Here is a 22742-nt window from a genome sequence, read left to right on the forward strand (position 1 = left end):
GCAATCATACAAGCACAACACAAGCTGACTCTTACCTAATACAAAATAAGGGTCCACAAAAGGTACAGAGAAGGGTGACGAAAATGATAAGGGGAATGGAACAGCTCCCCTATGAGGAAAGACTAAGGAGGTTAGGACTTTTCAGCTTGGAGAAGAGACGGCTGAGGGGGGGATATGATAGAGGTGTTTAAAATCATGAAAGGTCTAGAACGGGTAGATGTGAATCAGTTATTTAGTCTTTCAGATAATAGAAAGACTAGGGAGCACTCCATGAAGTTAGCATGTGGCACATTTAAAACTAATCGAATAAAGTTCTTCTTCACTCAACGCACAATTAAACTCTGGAATTTGTTGCCAGAGGATGTGGTTAGTGCAGTTGGTATAGCTGTGTTTAAAAAAGGATTGGATAAGTTCTTGGAGGAGAAGTCCAGTACCTGCTATTAATTGACTTAGAAAATAGCCACTGCTATTACTATCAATGGTAACATGAAATAGACTTAGTTTTTGAGTACTTGCCAGGTTTCTTATGGCCTGGATTGGTCACTGTTGGAAACAGGATGCTGGGCTTGATGGACCCTTGGTCTGACCCAGTATGGCATGTTCTTATGTACTTTATTATTGCTTCATTTTGTATTTGGTGAGGGTCTGTCTGTGTTCTACATGTGTGACTAAGGTGAGGTATTCTGCTAAGCAGACTTGTGGGGTGGCCCCAGTTGATTTGCATGAATGGAATGGAGGTATACAGCTTTGTTTACTCATTGTTGGTCTAGAATATGCAAAAAATGTGAAATTTATTTTTGAGAAATTTGGGCTTAATTCTGCTGGGTTTGAGTCAACTTGGCGTATTGATGCATGTGCTGCAGAGAAAGTGCACAAAGGAGTAAGGTACCCCATGGGTTGGTTTTGAAAAAATCCCGAGCTGATATTTTCTTGCAGTCTGCCCCTGGGCTGGCGTTTTCTATGTTAAAACGTGTGCGTCACGTGCAAGATGATTTCTTTTGCATGGGGGGGGGGGTAATAGCTAATAGCCTCACCTACATGCATTTACGTGTGATGAGCGTTATTAGCTACGCATTGGTTTGAACCTGTGTTTTAGACATGCTAATCCCCTTATTGTATCTGGTGTTAGCGTAGTGTGTCCAAAACTAGTGTCCAAGCGCTCGTTAATCTCAGGCCGATACAGTACGGTGTGCTCAGTCGAGCAAGGCATTAATTTCTGAGCATAAAATGTGCGGCTTGGCCACACATTTTACTTTCAGTATCCTGGGGATTAACTAATAGCTTCATCAATGCACATTTGCATGTGCTTAGTGCTATTAGTTTTTGGGGGGATTGGCCGCGCATTTTTGACGTGCGTCTATTACCTCTTATACAGGAAATATTTACAGAAAAGCAGAAAATACTGCTTTTCTGTACACCCTCCAACTTAATATCCTAGCAATATTAAGTTGGAGGAACCAAAAATTAAAAAAAAAAAATGGATCTGCCTGCCGGTCAGCGGTTAGAAAAACGGACACTCAATTTTACCGGCGTCCGTTTTCCTAACCCGTGTCTGACATCGCATTCAGAAACTGACACTGGTAAAATAGAGTGACGGTTGTTGGGGCCCGCTGGCAGCCACGTCTATGCTAATAAGGAGGTGCTAGGGCTGTGCTATTGTCCCAGCGCCTCCTTATTTACACGACTCCCTCATTTAAAATAAGAATTGCCCGCCCAGGAGAGGTGGCTGGGCGCGCGTTGGGGGAGCCGGCGCTCTCTCCCGCGATTTTTACTGTATCGGCCTAACTGTGCGCTAGGCTCAGCACACGAAATTGCATGGGCCTGATTAAGAGCGCGGGTCTTATTGCATCGGGCAAAGAGAGCGGCTAACAATTAGCTGCCCAGTCGCCAAGCCCAAAAGTAGCCCAACCAACCACACAAAACTACTTTTTTGGGCACAACGGGCAGAAAAGTAGCCCAATGTGACAGCATTGCCCGGAAGACATTGGCTCCGCCTCACTCCGTACGTCATTTCGCTGATTTTTCCCTTGGCATTTTCCTTCTTTGTCTCCTCCCACTACGTACAACTCCTCCCCTCCCCTAACCTGATTGGATACGTTGTTGCTCACGCGTAGCGTGAGGTAGTTGTGTTTGAAAAAACATAACGCTACAGGGAAAAGGGAGCGTGGGCGGCAACGCGTTTTAAAATTGAACATTGCTGTGGGGGGTGGGCTGGCTGTATGTAAATGAGCGCGGGCTTTCGAAGTGCTTGCGGAGGCTTAGTGTGTGTCTGCTAGCAGAGGAGATAAGCTACAGCGCGAGAGACTGGTGGTGGGTGGAGATCGCGAGCGGTGGAACTTTTCTTTCTTTTTGCTGGGTGATAGTCAATATTTTTACCTGTGGTTACTTCTTTTTATCTTTTTTTTTTTAAAACTAATTTTTGCGTTGTCTCGCTCTCTGGGACGTGCTATCCTGTTTCTGCTTCCCCTTCTCCCCGCTCTAGGTTGGAGCTGGTGGGGGGGAGCAAGATGACGGCGATGAGGACTGGGCTGGTGAGTCTCTTGAGGCTGGCAGGCAGGGTGGCTGGTGGTGACGTACTTTAGGTGTCGGGTATGGTTGTTATGCTCCATGGGCTGGTAGTGCTGTTGCGGGTTCTCGCCTACTCCGCCCCCTCCAGTGTCCGCCGGGCGTTTTGGTTGCTGCGGGCTCTCTGGCTGGAGCTTGCTTAGCTTGCAACTTTTGTGAACTTGACAAAATCGTGCACGTAACTTGCCCCCGAGGGGATACGATTATACTCAGAATCGTGGATAGCTTCCCATTATACTCCCCTTTTTCTTTGCAGGATCACTTGAGAAACCATTATCGACCACGGTACTGTCTTAGTAATGAAAGGTAAATTTTATGTTTATGCATTTATTTTTCTGTTGGATGTTGTGTTTTTTTGTTTTTTTTATTTTTTGCACTCGCAGTAGTAATAAACAGAAATAAAAGATTTGGTTTAGTAACTCTTGTGCCAGCTTCAGGTCAGAGCACATCTAGTTTGCGGTTTTTGCCAAGACCTTCTGCAACTATTCTGCAACTATTTTAATCTAGTTTCTACTCTATATGTGGCCCCCTAAAAGCAAGCTTGTTGGCTCAGTTTTGGTCAAATTTGAATGTATGTTTGGCTGTGTGACCTAGTTATTGTATTAATTTTAGTAAGCATAGAAATGACAGCAAAAAGAAACTTAAGATCTGCCTTAAATATAGTTACTAGTGCACTACTTGCAACAGTTTCAACTGAAGTGTATTTCTGGATTTGAACCGTTTGGACAGCAAGACGCAGGTAAGCAGTTGCAGTATATTGTAGATGTACTGGGTAGAAGCATAGTAAACATTCAACGGCCTGAGGAAAGAAGTACTTCTGCCTGAATGGTCAGTCATAACAGTTCCCAAACCTGTCCTGGGGACCCCCAGCCATCTGCTGTTTTTAGGATATCCACAGTGAACATGCAAGAGAGAAATTTGCATGCAAATCTCTCATGCATATTCATTGTAGATATCCAGTAAACCTACATGGCTGCAAAAACAACCCACATGGAACATATCTGTTGGTTCAAACACCTGTCATTGCCCCAGTAGTATTCCTGGGGGAATTCTGTGCAAAAAAAACTAAAAATTCTGCAACAAAACAATTGAAAATTCTGTGCACATTTTCTAAATTCTACACATTTATTTGTCAAAATAACACTATTTTTTGTTAATCTCTATTTCAGTGCATTCCGGTATTTTCATGAGAGGAGGTAAACAGGAACAGAAGCTGAGGTCAAAGGAGGATTCACATCCACCAGTTGTCCAGTGTCATACTGGACAACTGAGCAGGCATTGACCACTGTGGTTATCTCAGTCAGAAAGTTAGCTCCAAGCCTCACATGCAGCAGCAGGATTTGCATTTAATCAAACATCTCCCGCTGCTGTGGTGCCAGTTTCGCGCAGCAGGAGATGTTTGGATAAATGCAACCTCTGCAGTGGAAGTCAGTCTGCTCAGCTGTCCAGTGCTAGGGAACACATGTCAAAGGCTGCAGACCTCTGGCTCATAACAAATGGAAATATGAATCCCCCTTGGCGTCTGCCCCTGTCCCCATTCACCTGCTTTCCCCTTGTATCTCAAGCCACCCACTAGAAAAACCCTGCCCTCTGTCTCTGATTGTAGGGTCCTGGCCTTTCCACAGTGTGGCTTGCTAACCTCATCTGTGCTGCGCTGCCTTTGCTCTCCATGTGTATGTCTGTGCCGTGATGGTTCTGCTCTCTGTCAGGCCGATACAGTAAAACCCGCGGGAGAGTTGGCGCTCCGAGGTGAGCACCCGCTCTCCCGAAGCGCGCACAGGCCACTCTCCTGTGTGCGTGATTTAGTATGCAAATGAGGGCCCACTGGAAAAAAGAGGTGCTAGGGACATTAGTGCGTCCCTAGCGCCTGTTTTTTGACAGGAGCGGCGGCTGTCAGCGGATTTGACAGCAGACGCTCAATTTTGCCGGTGTCTGTTCTCAAACCCGCTGACAGCCACGGGTTCAGAAAACGGACGCCGGCATAATTGAGGGTCCGTCTTCCGACCCGTGGGACAATTTAACATTTTTTTTTTTTAAATTTAAAATTTTTTAAAAAATTTTGGGGCCTCCCACTTAATATCGTTATGATATTAAGTCAGAGGGTGTACAGAAAAGCATTTTTTTCTGCTTTTCTGTACACTTCGCCGGCAGAAATTAACGCCAGCCTTTGGGCAGGCGTTCATTTTTTAAAGTAAAATGTGCGGCTTCGCTGCACATTTTGCTTTCTGGATTGTGCGGGAATAACTAATAGGGCCATCAACATGCATTTGCATGTTTTGGGGGGTTGGCAGCGTGTTTTCGACCCACTATTACCCCTTACTGGATAAGGGGTAAAGCTAGCGCGTTGAAAACGCACGGCCAAATCCGGGCTAACAGTGCGCTCCGGTCTGGCCCGTGTGCATGGTGAACCTCGCGTGTGCTGCGATGCTTCCAGTTTTCCTTCCTCTTCCAGCAAAGCATTTGGAAGGGTGAAGCATTCGGCTGTGGTGGATTCTGTGAGGCGAGGGAGGAAATCTGCATGAAGGTAGAGGCTGCAGTGGATTCTGCGGGAAGGGAGAATTCTGTGCAACTTCTGCATTCCGCAGTAGTGCAAAATTCCCCCAGGACTACAGTATGGAGATGCATATTCACCATCTGCTGGAGATGGAGAATACTGGTGGGCTGATGTCTGTGCCAGGGGTATATATATTGTTTCCTAGCGTGTAGCAGATGGACTCGGGAACAATGGGTATAGTGTACTCCTGATAGCAGTTTGAAATCTGATCCGTCTCCATCTGTCTACACTAAGGAAAATGAAATTATCAGGTAAGTAATTTCTCCAGTATGAAGCCTTCAAAAAGTAACCCCCCCCCCCAAAAAAAAAAAAAAACCCCAACCCAAAACCAAATGAAAAAACTTGAACAGGAAACAAAATCCACCACCATGGTTGCAGGCTATCCCTGGATAACATGGACCTTAAGGCATTGGGTATAGCCAGCTAAAATCCAACTGTTAATATGTTTGGAACATTGTCCAAAAGGGAAAAGAAAAAAGGAAATTTCCTAGCACATAGACTAGTTCAGAACCAGTGGGTTTTGCACCTTTACCAGCAGATGGAGACAGAGCAAACTGACGTCACAATACCTATACCTCTGCAGTGACAGCCTGCCCGTATTCTCTGTCTCCAGCAGATGGCGGACGTGCATTTCCCTACTGGTGATTGCTTTAGATTTTGGAAGGAGAAACAGATTTTCTTCTATTGCCCCGCTCTCCTGTGGTGATAACAAATGGTCCCTCCCCCAGTTGAGAATTCCTGAGGTGATTTCCGTGGTGCCTTGGTCCAGTAGCTGGCTTTTCAGCCAGCGTGGACTTAGCTGCTTGGACAGCTGAAAGGCAGCAGGTGCAGAAAGCTGAGTGTGGTGGTGGTGGCATATGCCCTCCCCCCCCCCCCCCCCTCACAGCTGGAGACCTGAAGGGAAGGCTGAGCTCAGGTAAGTGGGTATTTTTTTTTTTTTTTAAGAAAGAGTAGGGTTGTTTTAGGACTTCTTCCAGTTTCTATGCTCAGCGTGCTGTTCCAATCTTTGTTCCTGCTCCCATAGGGGTTAAGGGAACTGAGCAGCCTGGCAGGTTGAACAGCCTGAGTGGCTAGGCCCCACTATTTAGGATTTTTCCTGTGTGCCATGTGGTAGGCAGCAGCAGCGTTTTCATGTACTTTTCTGCACGTTCGGCTGCTCTCTACAGGACCGTCGGTGTGCATGTGAATCCGGCTGTGTGTCTAATTTGTGTGCCCAGTTTCTTTTGGGTATGTTGCTTGTGCACACATTCTAACACTTATCGGTTGTGCACCCAGGTTTGGCATGGTGACGGTGCGCTTAGTTTTTGCGCTGCGCAGACTTGATGCGCGAAAAAACGTTTGCGCCTAAATTTTTTCAGTGTGACTTGGCTGGACGCACATCTTCAGTCGCCTATTAAGCAACTGATGGACTAATGGTGCTGGTGACTAAGAAACCTGAGTGCCCTTCTCTGTGTTATATTTGGGCATCTCAGCCTGGAGTGCCCTCTAACGTGTCAGTGCTGCTTAGAGGCTCAGGGAGAACTATCTTCCTCTGATTTTTGCTTAGCCTAGTTCTTCTCAGCCTGATGGCCTGGTTAAGGACGCAGGGGCTGGCAGCTCGGTGGGCGCCACACAAGTGCCTTCTTGTTTTAGCATGGATCCTTTCTTCAAGCACAGTCCTCATTCCCATCTAATTCTGTCAGGTCAGATCCTCAAGTGGTGGCCTCTTTAAGTGTCAAAGTATGCCTGTTAGCTGCGGGTATTCCTGATAGGAGTCCGGATGGCACTGATGAGGCAGTTCTTGACTCTGGAGGATGGGGAGTTCCTCTGGGATTAGAACTGTATAGGACTGTTACAGTTCTTTCATAGAGATGAACTGCCGGCCCTGATTTCCCAGATGTTGAAGATGCTGGGAGTATCTGGGGCAAATTCCATATCTGAGCCGAAGGGAAAAGCCTCTTGTTTCTCTGTTATGGAAGCCATTCAAGAATTAATTGATCTTGAAAGTTGCTCCAGAGGCACATATCAAAGTGGGCTGGACCTTGGAAGGCCTGTACCCCCTGGATTTAGTGGTGAGAGATCTGTGTTTTTTTTTCTGAAACTGGATGTGCTTGTCTGTGCCATCTCTAAGCGGATGACTATCCCCGTGTAGGGAGGATGGGCCTTGAAGTATGTGCATGATAGGAGGATTGAGGCCATCCTTAAGCATTTGAAGCAGTGGCATTGACATTGCAGATAGCTTCCTGTTCCCTGTACGTACCTGGATCAGTCCAGACCGTGGGTTATGTCCCCATTCCAGCAGATGGAGTCAGCAAAAACCTCGAGGGGGCGTCACCATAAGTACTACTACCCCCTCTGCAGGAGTTCAGTATCTTCTGACTCCAGCAGATGCGAGTAGGGTACTTGGGTTTCTCCCAACTTGGTCTAGGTTTTTGACTTTTACCTCTGCTCCTTTCTCTTGGGCTTCTGCCTATTTCTTTTGAATCAAGTTTTTTTGCCAAAAAAAAAAAGTTAATTGAAAGGGTTCAATTTTGGGGAGGCGTGGCTTACCCCTTGTCCTGTGTGTCCTTTCAGTTTCTTCGGACCGTACGGGGTAAGTGGTAGTGTTGTTTTTTGTGTGATTTTCTTGCAGCTCCCCAAACTGCCCTGCCTCGCGGATGCTGGTTGTACCGGCCTCTCCGCGCGGGCTAGCCTGAAAGCGGCCATTTTGCAGCTCCTCGTGGGCTGCTGGTGCAGGCAGGCAGGGCTCTGCTTCTTCGGCGGGCCGTGCGGCCGGGAGGGCCCCCCCGCGACACTTGTCTTCTTCCCCGCCGGCGGGCAGTGCAGGCCATCGGGCCCCCCCGCGGCGGCGGCGCGCTTCCTCGCGGAACCCCGGGACTCGATTTTTTGATTTTTTTTTTTACTTTAGTTTTCGCGGGTTTTTCGCCGCGACACTGATGCCGCGACCGACGCGCTGCGCGGCCTGCGGCGAACCGGGCTCCCGCATCTCCCGGGAGGGCATCTGTGCACGGTGCCTTCCCGGGGGAGAAGGCACCTCTCAGCTCGCCGCGGATTTTTCATTTCTTGTGCCTTTGCCTGGACGCCGTCGGCCGGCCCCTCCCCCATTCGTGGCGGGAACGGCGGCCATTTTGAGCACTCAGCGTCCGGAGGGATTTCAGGACACGCCGGATGACAGGGATTCGGCAGCGGATTCGCCCCCGGCCTTGCTGCCTGAGCAAGGCTCGCAGGGGCAAGCCAGCACGGAGCCACCGCCTACCGGAGCCCCCTCGGCCAGACCAGGGTTTCCCCCGGAGTTTATACTCCTCATGCACACGGCTTACCTGCAGGGATTGGATGACCCGGTGGGACCCCCCCCTGCCAAACTGTGTCGGACCTCGCCCGCGGCTCCGGCCCCCCCGTCTCGGCGGGAGTGGGGGCCCCCCGTCCTCCCTCCCGCGTCCGGACGGTTCCAGGACCGGTGGGAGCGGGGCCAGACCCAGGGGCCCTTGATCCCGATTTCCCAGACTTGGGCCAAGGGGACCCCACGCCGGAAGGAGACGATCCGCGTACGCTGCGGCTCTTCCAGAGGGAAGAACTGGAGGAGCTCATCCCACGAATTATTCAGGAACTGGATCTGGACCCGCCGCCAGACCCGCCCGCTCCAGTAGCGCCTGCGGTTGTCACATCCTCGAAGAAGGGGGACCCGGTCCTTGCTGCCCTGCGGCCGAGGGCCCGGGCATTTCCCATTCACGAATCGTTCCTGCAGCTTCTCACGAGGGAATGGGATACCCCTGAGGCTTCTCTAAAGGTAGGTCGCGCCATGGAAAGGCTGTATCCACTACCACAGGATTTCCTGGATCTCATCAAGGTACCGAGAGTGGACTCCGCAGTTTCAGCGGTCACAAAGAGGACGACAATTCCGGTGACGGGAGGGGCGGCCTTGCGGGACACGCAAGATCGCAAATTGGAGATTTTCCTGAAGAGAGTCTTCGAGGTCTCCGCCCTGGGGATGAGGGCAGCGATGTGCAGTTCCCTCGCCCAGCGGGCGAGCCTCCTGTGGGTACAGCAACTCCTCACCTCCCAGGATCTGCCTGCTGCGGAAGCCGCCCAGGCGGATCGGTTAGAAGCTGCGGTGGCAAATGGGGCGGATGCCTCGTATGACCTGTTCCGAGTCCTGGCTAGGTCCATGGTTTCGGTGGTGGCGGCCAGACGCCTGCTTTGGCTCTGCAACTGGGCGGCGGATACGTCCTCTAAGTCAAGTCTGGGCTCCCTGCCTTTCAGGGGTAAGTTCCTCTTTGGAGAAGATCTGGACCAGCTCATCAAGTCCCTGGGGGAAAACGCGGTTCACCACCTTCCGGAGGATAGATATCGGCCTTCTCGTGCGTTTGCTTCTTCCCGGACTAGGGCCAGGGCGCAGCGGCGTTACCGGAGCTACAGGCCGGGGGGTTCCCGGCCTGCCGCGCCCAGGCCTCAGCCCTGGTCGCGTTCCTTTCGCGGACGCAGGCCCGCCCGCACCTCTCCAGGGGCAGGTAATCCATCACCCAAGTCCTCTCGATGATGCCAGGCTCGCCCACTCCGCCGTACCCAGGATCGGGGGACGGCTGACGTTGTTCTACCAGGAGTGGGCGAGGATTACCTCAGACCAGTGGGTTCTGGACACCGTAAAGCACGGCTACGCATTGGAATTTGTCCGCCCACCAAAGGGTCGTTTCATTTTCTCCCCTTGTGGCTCGGCTCTCAAGAGACGAGCGGTACAGTCAACGCTGGACAGGCTTCAGGAGATAGGCGCTATTGCGCCCGTGCCCTTCGGAGAGGTGGGCTTGGGCCACTATTCCATCTACTTCGTAGTTCCAAAGAAGGACGGATCGTCTCGGCCCATCCTGGACCTCAAGGAAGTCAACAAGTCCCTCCGAGTGGTCCGCTTTCGCATGGAGACGCTGCGGTCTGTGATTGCGGCGGTCCATCCGGGGGAGTTCCTCGCCTCCCTGGACCTCACGGAGGCTTACTTACATATTCCCATCCGTCCGGACCATCATCATCTTCTCCGGTTCAAGATTCTGGACCAGCACTTCCAGTTCGTCGCTCTCCCGTTTGGGCTGGCAACGGCACCGCGCACCTTCACCAAGATCATGGTAGTCGTGGCTGCGGCCCTTCGGAAGGAGGGTATCCTAGTCCACCCCTATCTCGACGATTGGCTCATACGGGCGAAGTCTTTCACCCACGGCCAAGCAGCGGTGTCCCGGGTGCTGCGGTTCCTGCATTCCCTGGGCTGGGTAGTGAATTTTTCCAAGAGCTCCCTCGTGCCCTCTCAGCGTTTGGAATTCTTGGGGGCGACCTTCGACACCCGACTGGGCAAGGTCTTCCTGCGACAGGACAAGGCGCACTCTTTGCGGGATCACATACTGCGATTCTCTGCGTTGCCAGATCCCACTTCCTGGGACTACCTGCAACTTCTGGGGGTGATGGGATCCACAATCGACATGGTCCCTTGGGCATTTGCGCGCCTCCGGCCCTTACAGTGGGCGCTCCTCTCCCGTTGGAAGCCACTCTCGCAGGATTACCAGGTGGTCCTCCCGCTCCCTCAGAAGGCCAGGGACAGTCTGGGCTGGTGGCTGGAGCCGTCCAACCTAGCTTGAGGGGTGTCCCTCGCCGTACCGGATTGGGTGGTGGTCACCACCGACGCCAGTCTGGTGGGCTGGGGCGCGGTCTGCGATCGCAGCGCGACGCAAGGGACATGGTCCATCAATCGTCTGGAGACCAGAGCGGTCAGGCTCGCTCTGCGACATTTTCTCCCGCTTCTTCGGAACCGGGAGGTCAGGATTCTTTCGGACAACGCTACCACCGTGGCCTACATCAATCGCCAAGGAGGCACGCGCAGCCCGCAGGTCGCTCTAGAGGCGGCGCTGCTCATGCAATGGGCGGAGCACCATCTCGTGCGGCTAGCGGCGTCTCACATAGCCGGAGTGGACAATGGGCAGGCGGACTTCCTCAGTTGTCAACTGCTGGACCCCGGAGAGTGGTCCCTGTCCGAAGAGGCGATGCAGCTCCTCGTCCATCGGTGGGGGGCTCCCCACCTAGATCTGATGGCATCAGCGCTCAACGCCAAGGCCCCCCGCTTCTTCAGTCGGCGAAGGGAACGCGGCGCGGAAGGGGTGGACGCGCTGGCGCTCCCATGGCCGACCCATCTTCTGCTCTACGCGTTTCCCCCGTGGCCTCTCGTAGGCAGGATGATCCGCAGAATAGAAGGACACCAGGGGACGGTGATTTTCGTCGCCCCGGAATGGCCACGCCGACCTTGGTTTGCGGACCTGCTACAGCTGGTAGTCGACGGACCGGTCCGGCTGGGACACCTCCCCCTCCTCTTGCATCCCCATTAAACAAAGGATACTCTATAAGGTATTCACTATCATCCACAAAGCGACAAACAATCTAGCCCCCATCACATTAAGCTCTCAACTCCAACCGCACACTTCCTCCAGACCAATCAGAAGCGCATACAGAGGAACACTGCATGCTCCGCAAATAAAATCATCATTGAGCAAACGTGCGCTATCTTCAGCAGGCCCACACCAGTGGAACACCCTTCCCCCAGATCTTAGACTAGAACCCAGTTATCAAGAATTCAAAAAAAGACTGAAAACTTTTCTCTTCCAACAAGCTTTCCCAGACGCTTAATCTTACTATGACTGACAGACTTCCATCCCTTAACTATGGACACTGTATAAAGTACTACTTTTAAGAATCTGCAACTGGACTATTATCTGTGAGCTCAAAAATTCACTTTAAAAAAAAAAAAAAAAAAAAAAATTCACTTTATTTCATATATATATTAGGCATTGCCTATATTTATATTTATTGCTACGTTAAATAGTTATACTTCTTATATAAAATATTATATTTCTTTATTTATTACCAGTTAAAATATTATCACTTTATTTAGCACTATGTTAAATTGTCAACCAGTTATACTGTTCCATATGTTATACGGTTCCATGTAAAGCTCCGCTATCTGTTGAGCAGTTCTTCGTTTTATGTAAACCGGAGTGATTTGTAGTCTCTACTAGAACTTCGGTATATAAAAATTAAAAATAAATAAATAAATAAATCAGGGCCCAGTATTTTTCGAGCAGGCAGAACTCTTCTGTCTTGCGGCCTGGCTTTTGAGAGGCGCCGCCTCCGGCGCCGAGGGTACCCGGAGGCGGTAGTGTCCACGTTGCTACGGGCGCGTAAGACGTCCACGTCGGTGGCCTACGTCCGAGTCTGGAAGGTGTTCGAGCTGTGGTGTACCAGTCAGGACACGAGTCCTACTACGGCTTCGATTTCTCAGATTCTCCAGTTCTTACAAGCCGGGGTGGAAAAGGGGCTAGCCTATAACTCTCTGAGGGTTCAGGTGTCTGCCCTTGGGTCGCTGTTGCGGGCGGAGGGCTCCCTCCTACAACATCCGGACATTGCTCGTTTCCTCAAGGGTGTCAAGCATCTGCGACCTCCGCTACGGGATCCTTGTCCATCCTGGAGTCTCAACCTGGTGCTTCGCGCCCTGTCGGGGCCTCCGTTCGAGCCACTGCGCAGTTCGACACTTAAGGACCTTACCCTCAAGACGGTATTTTTGGTGGCCATCTGTTCCGCTCGTCGCATTTCGGAGCTGCAGGCTCTGTCGTGCAGGGAATCCTACCTTCGGTTTTCCGATTCTGGAGTTTCGATCCGCACCGTACCTTCCTTCCTCCCGAAGGTGGTCTCTGCGTTTCATGTGAACCAGACGGTGGAGTTGCCGTCCTTCGCTTCCTCCGAGCCGAGGTCTCTCCGACTCCTGGACGTTCAACGCACGCTGCGCATCTATCTGGAGGTTACAAACGAGTTCCGGACGTCTGACCATCTATTTGTCCTTTGGTCCGGGCCTAAGAAGGGTTCCCAGGCCTCCAAGACTACCATTGCTAGGTGGTTGAAAGCGGGGATTGCCGCTTCCTACGTTGGGGCGGGGCGGACTCCCCCGCCCGGCATTGTAGCGCATTCCACACGCTCTCAGGCGGCCTCCTGGGCGGAGGTCCGTTCGGTCTCTTCTCAAGAGATCTGCAGAGCGGCCACCTGGAAGTCGTTACACACCTTCGCGAGGCACTATCGTTTGCATCTCGCCTCTCCCGTCTCGGGACATTTTGGTGAGCAGGTTCTCCGAGCAGGCCTCGCAGGACCCCACCCGATTTAGGGACGCTTGGGTACATCCCACGGTCTGGACTGATCCAGGTACGTACAGGGAAAAGAAAATTATTACTTACCTGCTAATTTTCGTTCCTGTAGTACCATGGATCAGTCCAGACGCCCACCACATCTGGGTGCTCAGCCTGCTCCGTTTCCGCGACGGGACTGTACTGGTATCTGTCCTTTACCATTGTCACTGTTCTCTGTGTTCACAGCTCCTCACAAGTTGCCTTACTGTTTGTGCAGCCTCCTACACGTTGCTAGGACGCTCCAGTTTTTCGTTGCTATGGCTGACGGCTATTGTTGGCCGTGTTGTTTAAACTTGATTCAATTCGGGGGTTCTGTTTGTCTACTCGGGCTTTGATATACTCGATACTGAACTCCTGCAGAGGGGGTAGTAGTACTTATGGTGACGCCCCCTCGAGGTTTTTGCTGACTCCATCTGCTGGAATGGGGACATAACCCACGGTCTGGACTGATCCATGGTACTACAGGAACGAAAATTAGCAGGTAAGTAATAATTTTCTTTTGTTCCCTGGTGGCTTGCTCTTGTTTGCTTCTCTCTCTTAGGAGGTTGATGACTATGGAGTGAATTCCAGGGCAGTTATGGAACCCGCTACTGCCTTTTTAGCAGATGTGGGCTGCACTTTGGTTTGTACCTTGGCCAGAGGAGTGGCTTCGGTAATAGTGGCCAGGCTTCGGTTATGGCTGCAAAATTGGTCGGCCGGTGTGACCTCAGAAGCTAATTTTACGAAATTACCTTTTAAAGGCTTGCTCTAGTTTGGGGGCAAGTTGGAGAAACTGGCCAGTAAATGGGCCAAATACCTGGTTCCTCGATTTTTACCAGAGGATAAGAAACAGTTGCCTCATGCCCCTTTGGTATGAGGGGTCATCTCAGGGGTTCCAATCTGTTTTGTCCTTACAGAGAAAAGGACAACCTTTCAGAGGACTTGGCTATTCGGCAGGTCTCAGTCTTTCCGTCCCAGACAGCTCAAGCAAGGCGTGGGCTCGAGTAATAGATCCTCCCGAGCTTTCCAGTGAAGGTTTGCCACCCCACCCTCAGGAACAGGAGATAGGGGGACACCTCTCTGTTTCATTAGAGGTGGGTCCTGGAAGTGATGCGAGAAGGGTTTGAGCTGAAATTTCAGTGTTCCTCGGGATGTGTTCGTGGTGCCTCCCTGCAGAAGAAGCAGGTAGTGGATTCTTCGCTGTTGAGGCTCCTATGTCTGAGGGCTGTGGTTTCAGTACCTATGTCTCAAGAAAATACGGGGTGATATTCCATTTATTTCACTGTGCCCAAGAAAAAGGGTTCCTTTCATCCTGTCCTGGATTTCAAAGGAATCAACTGTCATTTTCACATGGAAATGTTGCACTCTGTGATAATGGCCATGCAGTCTGAATTTCTGACTTCCTTGGATCTGTCAGAGACATACCTCCCATATTCCCATCCGAGTGGAGCACTTTTCTCTACATTTTGTGGTGTTGGAGTGCCATTATCAGTTTTGGCCACTGCTCCCAGAACGTTTTTCAAGGTTATGCTGCTGGTAGCGGTAGAGTTCAGAGAGGGTTGAATCCTAGTACACGTTTCATTTGAACGACTGGCTGATTTGAGCCCAGGCTTTGGAAGAGAGCCGCTTGGTTACCTGCAAGGTGTTCTCCCAGTTGCAGGAGCTCGATTGGGTTGTGAACATAGCCAAGGGCAATCTTCAGCCATCTAAGTCATTAGAGTTTATGGGTGTTCAGTTTGATACGAGGCAGAGCAAACTTCCTGCCAGAAATTCGAATTCAGAAGTTGTTGCAGGCGCGTCTCTTATTTTTAATTACTCTTTAGTAATATTAAAGTAATATGTTTGTTTTTTTTAGTTGTAATTGTATTTTAACAGCTAATTTATCTGTCTTTTTTAAACATTTTTAGCTGTTATTATTATGTATTGAATGTTTTATTGAATTCTTTCATTGTTTCGATTGTAAACCATTGTGAATGCTATGCCGATGTGACGGTATATATATATAAAAAAAAAAAAAAAAGCAAACTCTAACTCTGTCATCTTCAGCGCTCCCTGCTTTCTCGTTGTAACCCGCAGTCTCAGGACTCTTCGATTTGTCTCCACTTGTCGATGGAAGTCTGTTCTCACTTCCAGTGGTAGTTGCAAGCTGAGAAAGGGAGTTTACCTGACATCGCCAAACTGATTGGCACTCACGATAGATGCGAGTCTCCAGGGTTGGGGAGCTCACTCAGGAACTAACTGTGCAAACACCCTGGACTACAGAAGTGTCTCTCTGTAACATCAATTGCCTGGAAGCCATGGCAGTCCGGTTAGCGTGCTTGCAGTTCAGCGGCAGACTGTAGGGTTGAGTGGTCCGAGTATACTTCACGCATATCCAGCATAGCTCTCTGCTTCAACGGCAGGGGGAATGAAGAAAAGTGGATCTATATACAGACAACAACCAACAAGGACTGAATTATTTAGTCTGGATAAACAAATAAGCATGGGTGTAGCTTGCTTATTGCGGCGGTTACTACCCCTAATTAATTAAGCTAGATATTTCACTTAGATGTAGTTCCAACACTGCTCTCTACATTAATGGTGGGGGTGGAAGGGAAATATAACCAAAAAGTTACTAAGAGCCAAGAGTAACAGATGAGGGGGGGAAAAAAAAAGTGCGAAACTTGCTGGGCAGACTGGATGGGCCGTTTGGTCTTCTTCTGCCGTCATTTCTATGTTTCTATAATATCAGACAACGCAACGCAGGTGGCTTACATCAATCAGCAGGGAGGAACCAAGAGCCAGCAAGTGTCACAAGAAATAGACCAACTTATGGAATGGTTGGAAGTGCATCTCCAGGAGATCTTGACCTCTCACATTGCAGGAAAAGACAATGTAAGAACAAACTTTCTCACAAGGAGAGTCTGGACCCAGGTGAATGGGTATTGCGGTTGAGGCATTTCAGCTGGGGCCTTCTGTTAGACCCGCTGGCGACTTCTCACAGTGTGAAGATTCCTAGATTCTTCAGTTGCAGGAAAGATACAAAGTCCTTGGGTATCAATACCCTCATGCAGATCTGGCCAGAAGACAAGCTGCTGTATGCCTTTCCTCCATGGCACATGTTGGGCAGAATAGGTCAGAGGGTCGAAGGCCACAGGATGATGGTGCTTTTGGTGGCCCCAGATTGGCCCATGAGACCATGGTATGCAGATCTACAAAGACTATAGACCCCCCCCCACACACACACACACACACTGTCTTCCAGTACACAGGAATCTTTTGTAGCAGGAACTGGTCCTTCATGAAGATCTGTCTCAGTTTTATCTTACGGTATGGCCCTTGAGCAGGCTCGCTTGTTGAAGTGTGGTTATTCTACTGCGATGATTACCACCTTGCTACGCTTACGAAAATTCTCCACTTCCTTAGCCTAGGTATGGGTTTGACGAGTGTTTTGAGGCTTTGTGTGAGGATCGAGGAGTGTTTGCTCGTTCAGCTAGGATCCTGCTTATTTTGGAACTTTTGCAGGATAGGTTGAATAAAGGGTTGGCCCCTTAATTCCTTGAAGGTACAAGTAGCGACTGTTGCCTGTTTCAGAGGTCAAGTGAATCCTTATTGCCTTATCCTGATGTGGTCCCTTTCTTGAGGGGAATAGAACATCTTTGTCATCCCTTGCGGATACCGGTATGCTTGTGGAATCCTAACTAGTTCTGGATTTTTTTGGTGGGTACTATGTTTCAACAATGCACTCCCTTTGCACGTACTGACTTTGAAAATAGTCTTTCTGGTGGCGATATGTTCTGCATGTTAAATTTTTGAGCTGCAGGCATCTTGTCAGGAACCATTCCTTCGGGTCAGTCCAGGAGCGATTCAACTGTGTACCGTTCCTTCTTTCTTGCCTAAGTTGGTCTCAAATATTCAGTCGAATCAGTCCATTTCCTTGCCTTCTCTGGATAAGGAAAGATGCAGAGGAATATCGCGTCCTTTGGAAGTCAAGACACATTCTGAGGTATCTGGAGGTTTCTAAGACTTTCTGAAAGATGGGTCGCCTGTTTGTCATTCATGATGGGGTAAACAGGCAAGCTGGCTTTGAGGGCTACAATAGCTTGCTGGATTAAGGAGGTAGTCACGGCCGCCTGTGTGGCCTCGGAGAAGCCATTGCCTACTTAGGTTAGGCCTTATTCGACTAGGGCTCAGGCAGTGTCATGGACGGAGGTTAGATTGTCTCCTGTTGACATTACCTGAGCTGTGACATGGTGGTCCTTACACACTTTTTGCAAGTATTGTCTGAAAATGCAGGCCCAGAGGACGCAGCCCTTGCATGGGTGGTTTTTGACTGGACCATGGGCAGCCTCCCATGCTATTCGGGAGTAGTTTTGGTACATCCCACTGGTCCTGAACCCATCTGTTTATGTTCTAGGAAATGAGAAATTACTATTAACTTTAACTTCCTTTTCCTTAACATAGACGGCCCTTGGCTGCTGTGTGTTTGTGTTATAGTCCTCCTGGGTGAATACTTGTTCCAGAGGTTACTGTTAATGTGTTTCATGTTGACTGAAGTGGTTATCTGTTTTTAATCAAGCTTTTTGTAAGTCTGTCCACAGTTCTTTTAAAGAGAATACTGGCAAGGTGATGTCACTGCAGGAGTATATATACTGTGATGTCAGTTTTCTCTATCTCCATCTGCTGGTAGAGGTGCATAACCCACTGGCCCTGAACTCATCTGTCTAGATCAGTGGTTCTCAACCGGTGTGTCGCCAAGAACATGCAGGTGTGTCACCACACTTCCCGGACCCCCGCTGACCCAGCTGCTCCCCGGTCCTCCTCCGCCCGGCTTAAAATGCTGTCAGCCTGGGCAGAACAGGTGGAGTCAGCGGTATCGGCATGGTCTCTTCTTCGCCCCCCCCCCCCCTCCCCGCGGCCCGGAAGAGGAAGTGGTGAGCATCTGGTGCATACGTGGGAAGAAGAGACCATGCTAGTGTGGTCAGAATCGGCCCGAAGAACAGAAGAGAGGCGCGGTCTGAACAATGTGCTGTGCAGCTCGGAGGAAAATGAAGAAGTGTCAACCCCCACGGCCAATGGGACTCCTCTTCCGCGAGGGCTGAAAATGAAGGAGGTTAGGGTTGGGAGGAGGCTGCTGCTGCCGCTAGTTCTGGGGGGGAGGGAGAGAGAGTGAATGAGCAAGCAGGCATGTGTGTTTGAGATCCTGTGTGTGTGAGTGAGATAGCATGTATGTGTGTGATTGAGAGCCTGTATATGTGAAAGAGAATGTCTGTGATTGAAAGCCTGCCTGTGAGAGAGAGAGCATGAATGTAAGTTTACGATTGGGAACCTGTATTTGTAAGTTTGTGATTGAAAACCAGTTTGTGTGAAAGAGTATGTGTGTATGATTGAGATCCTTTGTGTGTGAAAGAGATCATGTGTATACATGATTAAGAGAGAGCATGTGTGTGATTGAGAGATGGTTTAGGTGAGGGAGCATGTGAGTACGTGATTGAGAGCCTGTGTATAAATGAGAGCATGTTTGTAAGAATGTGAATGAGAGTTGGTGTGTGAAAAAAAGACAGCATGTATGTGTGTGATTGAAAGCCTGTGTGTGTAAGCGTGAAAAGATAGCATATGTGTAAATGTAATTAAGAGCCTATATAAGTGAGAGAAAAAGCATGTGTATATGTGAGTGACTGAGAGCATGTGTGTAATTGAGAGCCAGTGTGAGAGAGAGGAGAAAGTTCCAAGCAAACCACCCCTCCTAATTCAAAACAATCTCAGGACACCTGGATATCAAACGTTTCCAGGTATGCAGAGCAAAAAAATGTTTGTATCCTTATTTTTCATTACTGGGTCTTTGTGTCTGCTATTTTGAAATATTTTATTGGTATCTAGAAATTTTTATGAGTTTTAATTATTGGATATTCTATTCATCAGTCGTTTTGAAATAATCTGTTCTTTTTGTAAGTATGGTTTTGCTGCTACTTATTTTATATTTCTTGATATGTTTATTTTTTCCTTTGTTACACTGCACACAGAGACTCTGGCTTGTTGCAGTTTCCAATTCAGTTTTTTCTGCATGCTTCTAGTTATGCGTTTTGGTCTCTTTATTCTTTGTTAGGTGAGGGTCAGCACATGTAACTCCGGTGAGGTTTTCTGCTGGCGTGTAGTTTCTGTGTAGGGCTCTATAGCAGTCTGACTTGGTCCGTTTTCCTAATAGGAGATGTATTGGTGTCTTAAGGCCTGGTGTAATATTTTCAGTGTTGCCTTTTCTTAGGTAAGGTGGTTACTGTTAAGTGCTGGAAATTGGTGCTGTTTTGGTGTGGGATGTTTAAATTTATGCAATTTCTGTTCAGACAGAATATGTATCTTTTCCTCGTGTCATTTTTAACAATAAAAAATAATTACAGGACCTTTACTTTTTATTTCCACTGTAAATTGTATTGAGCAATGTGTCACACGTGAGCGTGGCCTGTCAGGTGTGTCACGATGGGAAAAAGGTTGAGAACCACTGGTCTGTATTAAGGAAATTATCAGGTAAGTAGTAATTTCTCATTTGAGGAGCCATAAACAGCCATTTAAACAGAATAAGTGATATCAGAGCATTAAATGGTGGAGAGCATAACTAAACTGCAAGCAATAGTGCTATTTAATCTTCAATGCGTAGATGGAAATGGTAGGAATAGAGCATCTGTAGAGAAGGAAAGTCAAGCTCTCTTGAGCAGACTCCTGCAAAATGAGAAAAATGTTCAACTCATCGGAAGACTCAAAGGAATGCGTTTTATTGTGGTGTGTAGGCAGAGTATAGCAAGCTGTATCACACTTCCAAAGCTTGCAGATGCGGTCGGTAGGTCAGGAAGGCTTTTTGCTTTCCTGCAGAGGTCTTTGATAGATCAGCACAAAAAGTAACAATTGGCCTTTAAAAGTGACAGGAGCTTTCGTGCAGGCCATAGAGAATTTCATGGACCTGCGGGTATCGAGTAGCTTGCAAATTATAGGCCTCTGGTAATGAGTTCTTCAGAGGCCTTGATGGAATCCAATGTTCCCTCTCTATCTCAAATGGTAAGGTAAATTGAATGTGCAGACACAGTCTGGGATCATTGTTGTCAGAAAGCAGTTCATATTAGAGCCCTCTGCTCCCTCGAAGAATACGTACATTTATTCTTGCGATTTCTGTTTGCCAAGTCCTCTAGATCGCGTTGCAGCTGTTCCATCTTTTCCACTGATTGGGGAAGGGAGGCCGTGGCCAGAACCAGCAACGCAGTTTGTTTCAACGTCCTCCAGTCTTGTTTGAAACAACAATATTTACTGCGACATTGACACCTCGTTGCACATAGCTGCAGTAGTTTCCATATTTGTTAGGATTGTCTTTTAGTTTTGTTCTTCCAGCGCCATGTCTGCAAACACTATGGGTTGGAGGGTCTTAATTTTGTTTGCTTTGTGCCAACCACCACTGCAAAAATCACTTCAGTCTTACTGGGTTTGGATCCTGACATTGTGTTTTTACAAAGTATTACGAGAAGATGAGAATAGCTGAGAAGAGCAATGCAGCTTAATTTTGAAAAAATCTTGGAGAATGAATGGATTAAGCAGCCATCTTGTTGCTGCACTAGAGCGCCCCCCATGAGTCTTCTAAGAAAATTAAAAAGTCATGGGTTAAGAGGTGCTGTACTTTTGTGGATTGCAAATGGATTAAAAGTTTTCTTAGTGGAGAGTCTTAGGGATCTGTACTTGGACTGGTGTCTTTTAATATATTTATAAATCTGGAAAGGGGAGCAAGTGAGATCGTTTGCTGATGTCACAAAATTATGCAGATGGACTCAGGACCAATGGGTATAGTGTGCTCCTGATAGCAGTTGGAGACTGAGTCAGATTTCAATCTGACATCAGCCCTAGTACATATACCCCTGCAGGAAGCTCTGCTGCCCAGTATTTCTCAGTCACCATAGCAGTTTGGAACTCTGCACATGCTTGCACAGTGTTAGAGTATTCTAACCAGAAAAATCCAAAACCAAGAAGAAATCTTACCTCTACAGACGAGCCCCGCTCTCCTGCGGTGATACCTTCGGGTCCCTCCCCCAGTCAAGAATTCCTGAGGCGATTTCCGCCATCCTTCAGAGGTAGGCCTTGGTCCGGTAGCCGGTTCCCGGTGTGGACTTAGCCCCTGGCAATGGGTGCAGCTGAGAGGCAGTGGGTGCAACTTCGAGCGTGGCGGTGAAGGTACCTTTCCCTCTCCCCCGCAGCCGGAGACTGCCCGGAACGAGACCGGTAAACACCGAAGACAAGGTAAAGTAGAAAACTTCCTAAAAGTCTCCGGTCTCCAAGGCTCGAAGAGCCGCACAGATCGTCAGTGCTACCGGGTTAATCAGCCCTATCCGAGCTAGACCATAGTCCAACACGAGGGTCCTCCCACGTGGAGACACCCCCCCCCCCCCAAGGTGGTCTCCGTCGCCATTTTCGCTGGTTCACCGCCCTGTCCGATTTTGTTCTGTGCGCACAAAATCACTTGTGCACACATCGATGCGCACGAGGGTGCCGGGCGCATAGCCGCACGCTCAACTATGCCGGGCGCATAAGTAGAACCCCATGTGCACAGTGGTGTGCACATCTGACCTACACGCACATCTTTGGTGTTCCCGGAGCGCATAACTAAGCCTCCCGGTGTACACTTGAACGCACAAACTGGAGGTTCTCGGCAATCCTACGTGCACAAACCATGGCACCACCGGACAAGAAGCTCAAGGCTCAGGTCCTCTGCCCAGCATGCCACATTAGAGCTGCACAGCATGAAGAGGCCATGGCCCTGTGTCTACAGTGCGAGGAGGCCCTGGGTGAACCAGGTCAAGGTCCCCCCAGCCGGTACTGGGATCTGGATCCACAGACAGTATACCAGACCTCACTACCCCCAGCGGGAGCCTCCTTCAATCGGGGCTCCCCGGGGTCACAGCGCCTCTCAATTTAGACCCAACATCTTTCTCCTTGGTAGAATTCTTCAAAGGCCTACACACCTTTGTCCACATGCAACCGGCACCTCCGATGACATAACCACAGCCTCCCCCAGAGGGCCCCAACATTGGGGACACAGACATCTCGGACGAGGATCAAGACTCCCTGGAGGAAGGGGAAATCCCTCCAGGAATGGAATCTTACCGAACCATGAGGCGGTTCTTCGCCAAAGACGAACTTTCAGACCTCATGGCGCACAGCTTGAAAGAGCTTGCTATCCCACGCACAAGTGTCAGGGGAACCTAAGACGAACCCCCTCCTAGAGGGACTCCGTCAGCCCTCCCACCATTTCCCTTTGCAAGCCATCCAACAGCTAATTGACCTGGAATGGGAGGCTTCGGAGGCCTCTTTCAAAGGGGGATGAACCCTGGCAGCCATGTACCCCTAGACCTTGCTGCCAAAGATCTCCTGGCATTTCCCAATGTGGTTGCCATGGTCTGCGCGGTCTCAAAGCGCACTACCATCTCAGTCGAGGGAGGAGCAGCAATCAAGGA

At 49.4% G+C, this 22742-nt stretch overlaps 1 protein-coding gene across 2 annotated transcripts in view; it reads left to right on the forward strand.

Annotated features, from left to right (window-relative positions):
• Positions 1 to 2156: 2156 nt before the first annotated feature.
• CENPC (centromere protein C) overlaps positions 2157 to 22742 on the forward strand; it is a 526811-nt gene continuing 506225 nt past the window's right edge. The window contains exons 1-3 of one of the 2 annotated variants that reach the window (XM_029600824.1): positions 2161 to 2310; positions 2483 to 2531; positions 2822 to 2871. In XM_029600824.1, the coding sequence (XP_029456684.1) occupies positions 2508 to 2531; positions 2822 to 2871 (74 nt within the window). In that variant the 5' untranslated portion in view covers positions 2161 to 2310; positions 2483 to 2507. Of the gene's footprint in view, positions 2532 to 2821; positions 2872 to 22742 lie in introns of both variants that reach the window. The other variant, XM_029600814.1, reaches the window with a different exon arrangement.

Source organism: Rhinatrema bivittatum, chromosome 1 (genome assembly GCF_901001135.1).
Source record: "Rhinatrema bivittatum chromosome 1, aRhiBiv1.1, whole genome shotgun sequence".
Lineage (NCBI taxonomy): Eukaryota > Metazoa > Chordata > Amphibia > Gymnophiona > Rhinatrematidae > Rhinatrema > Rhinatrema bivittatum.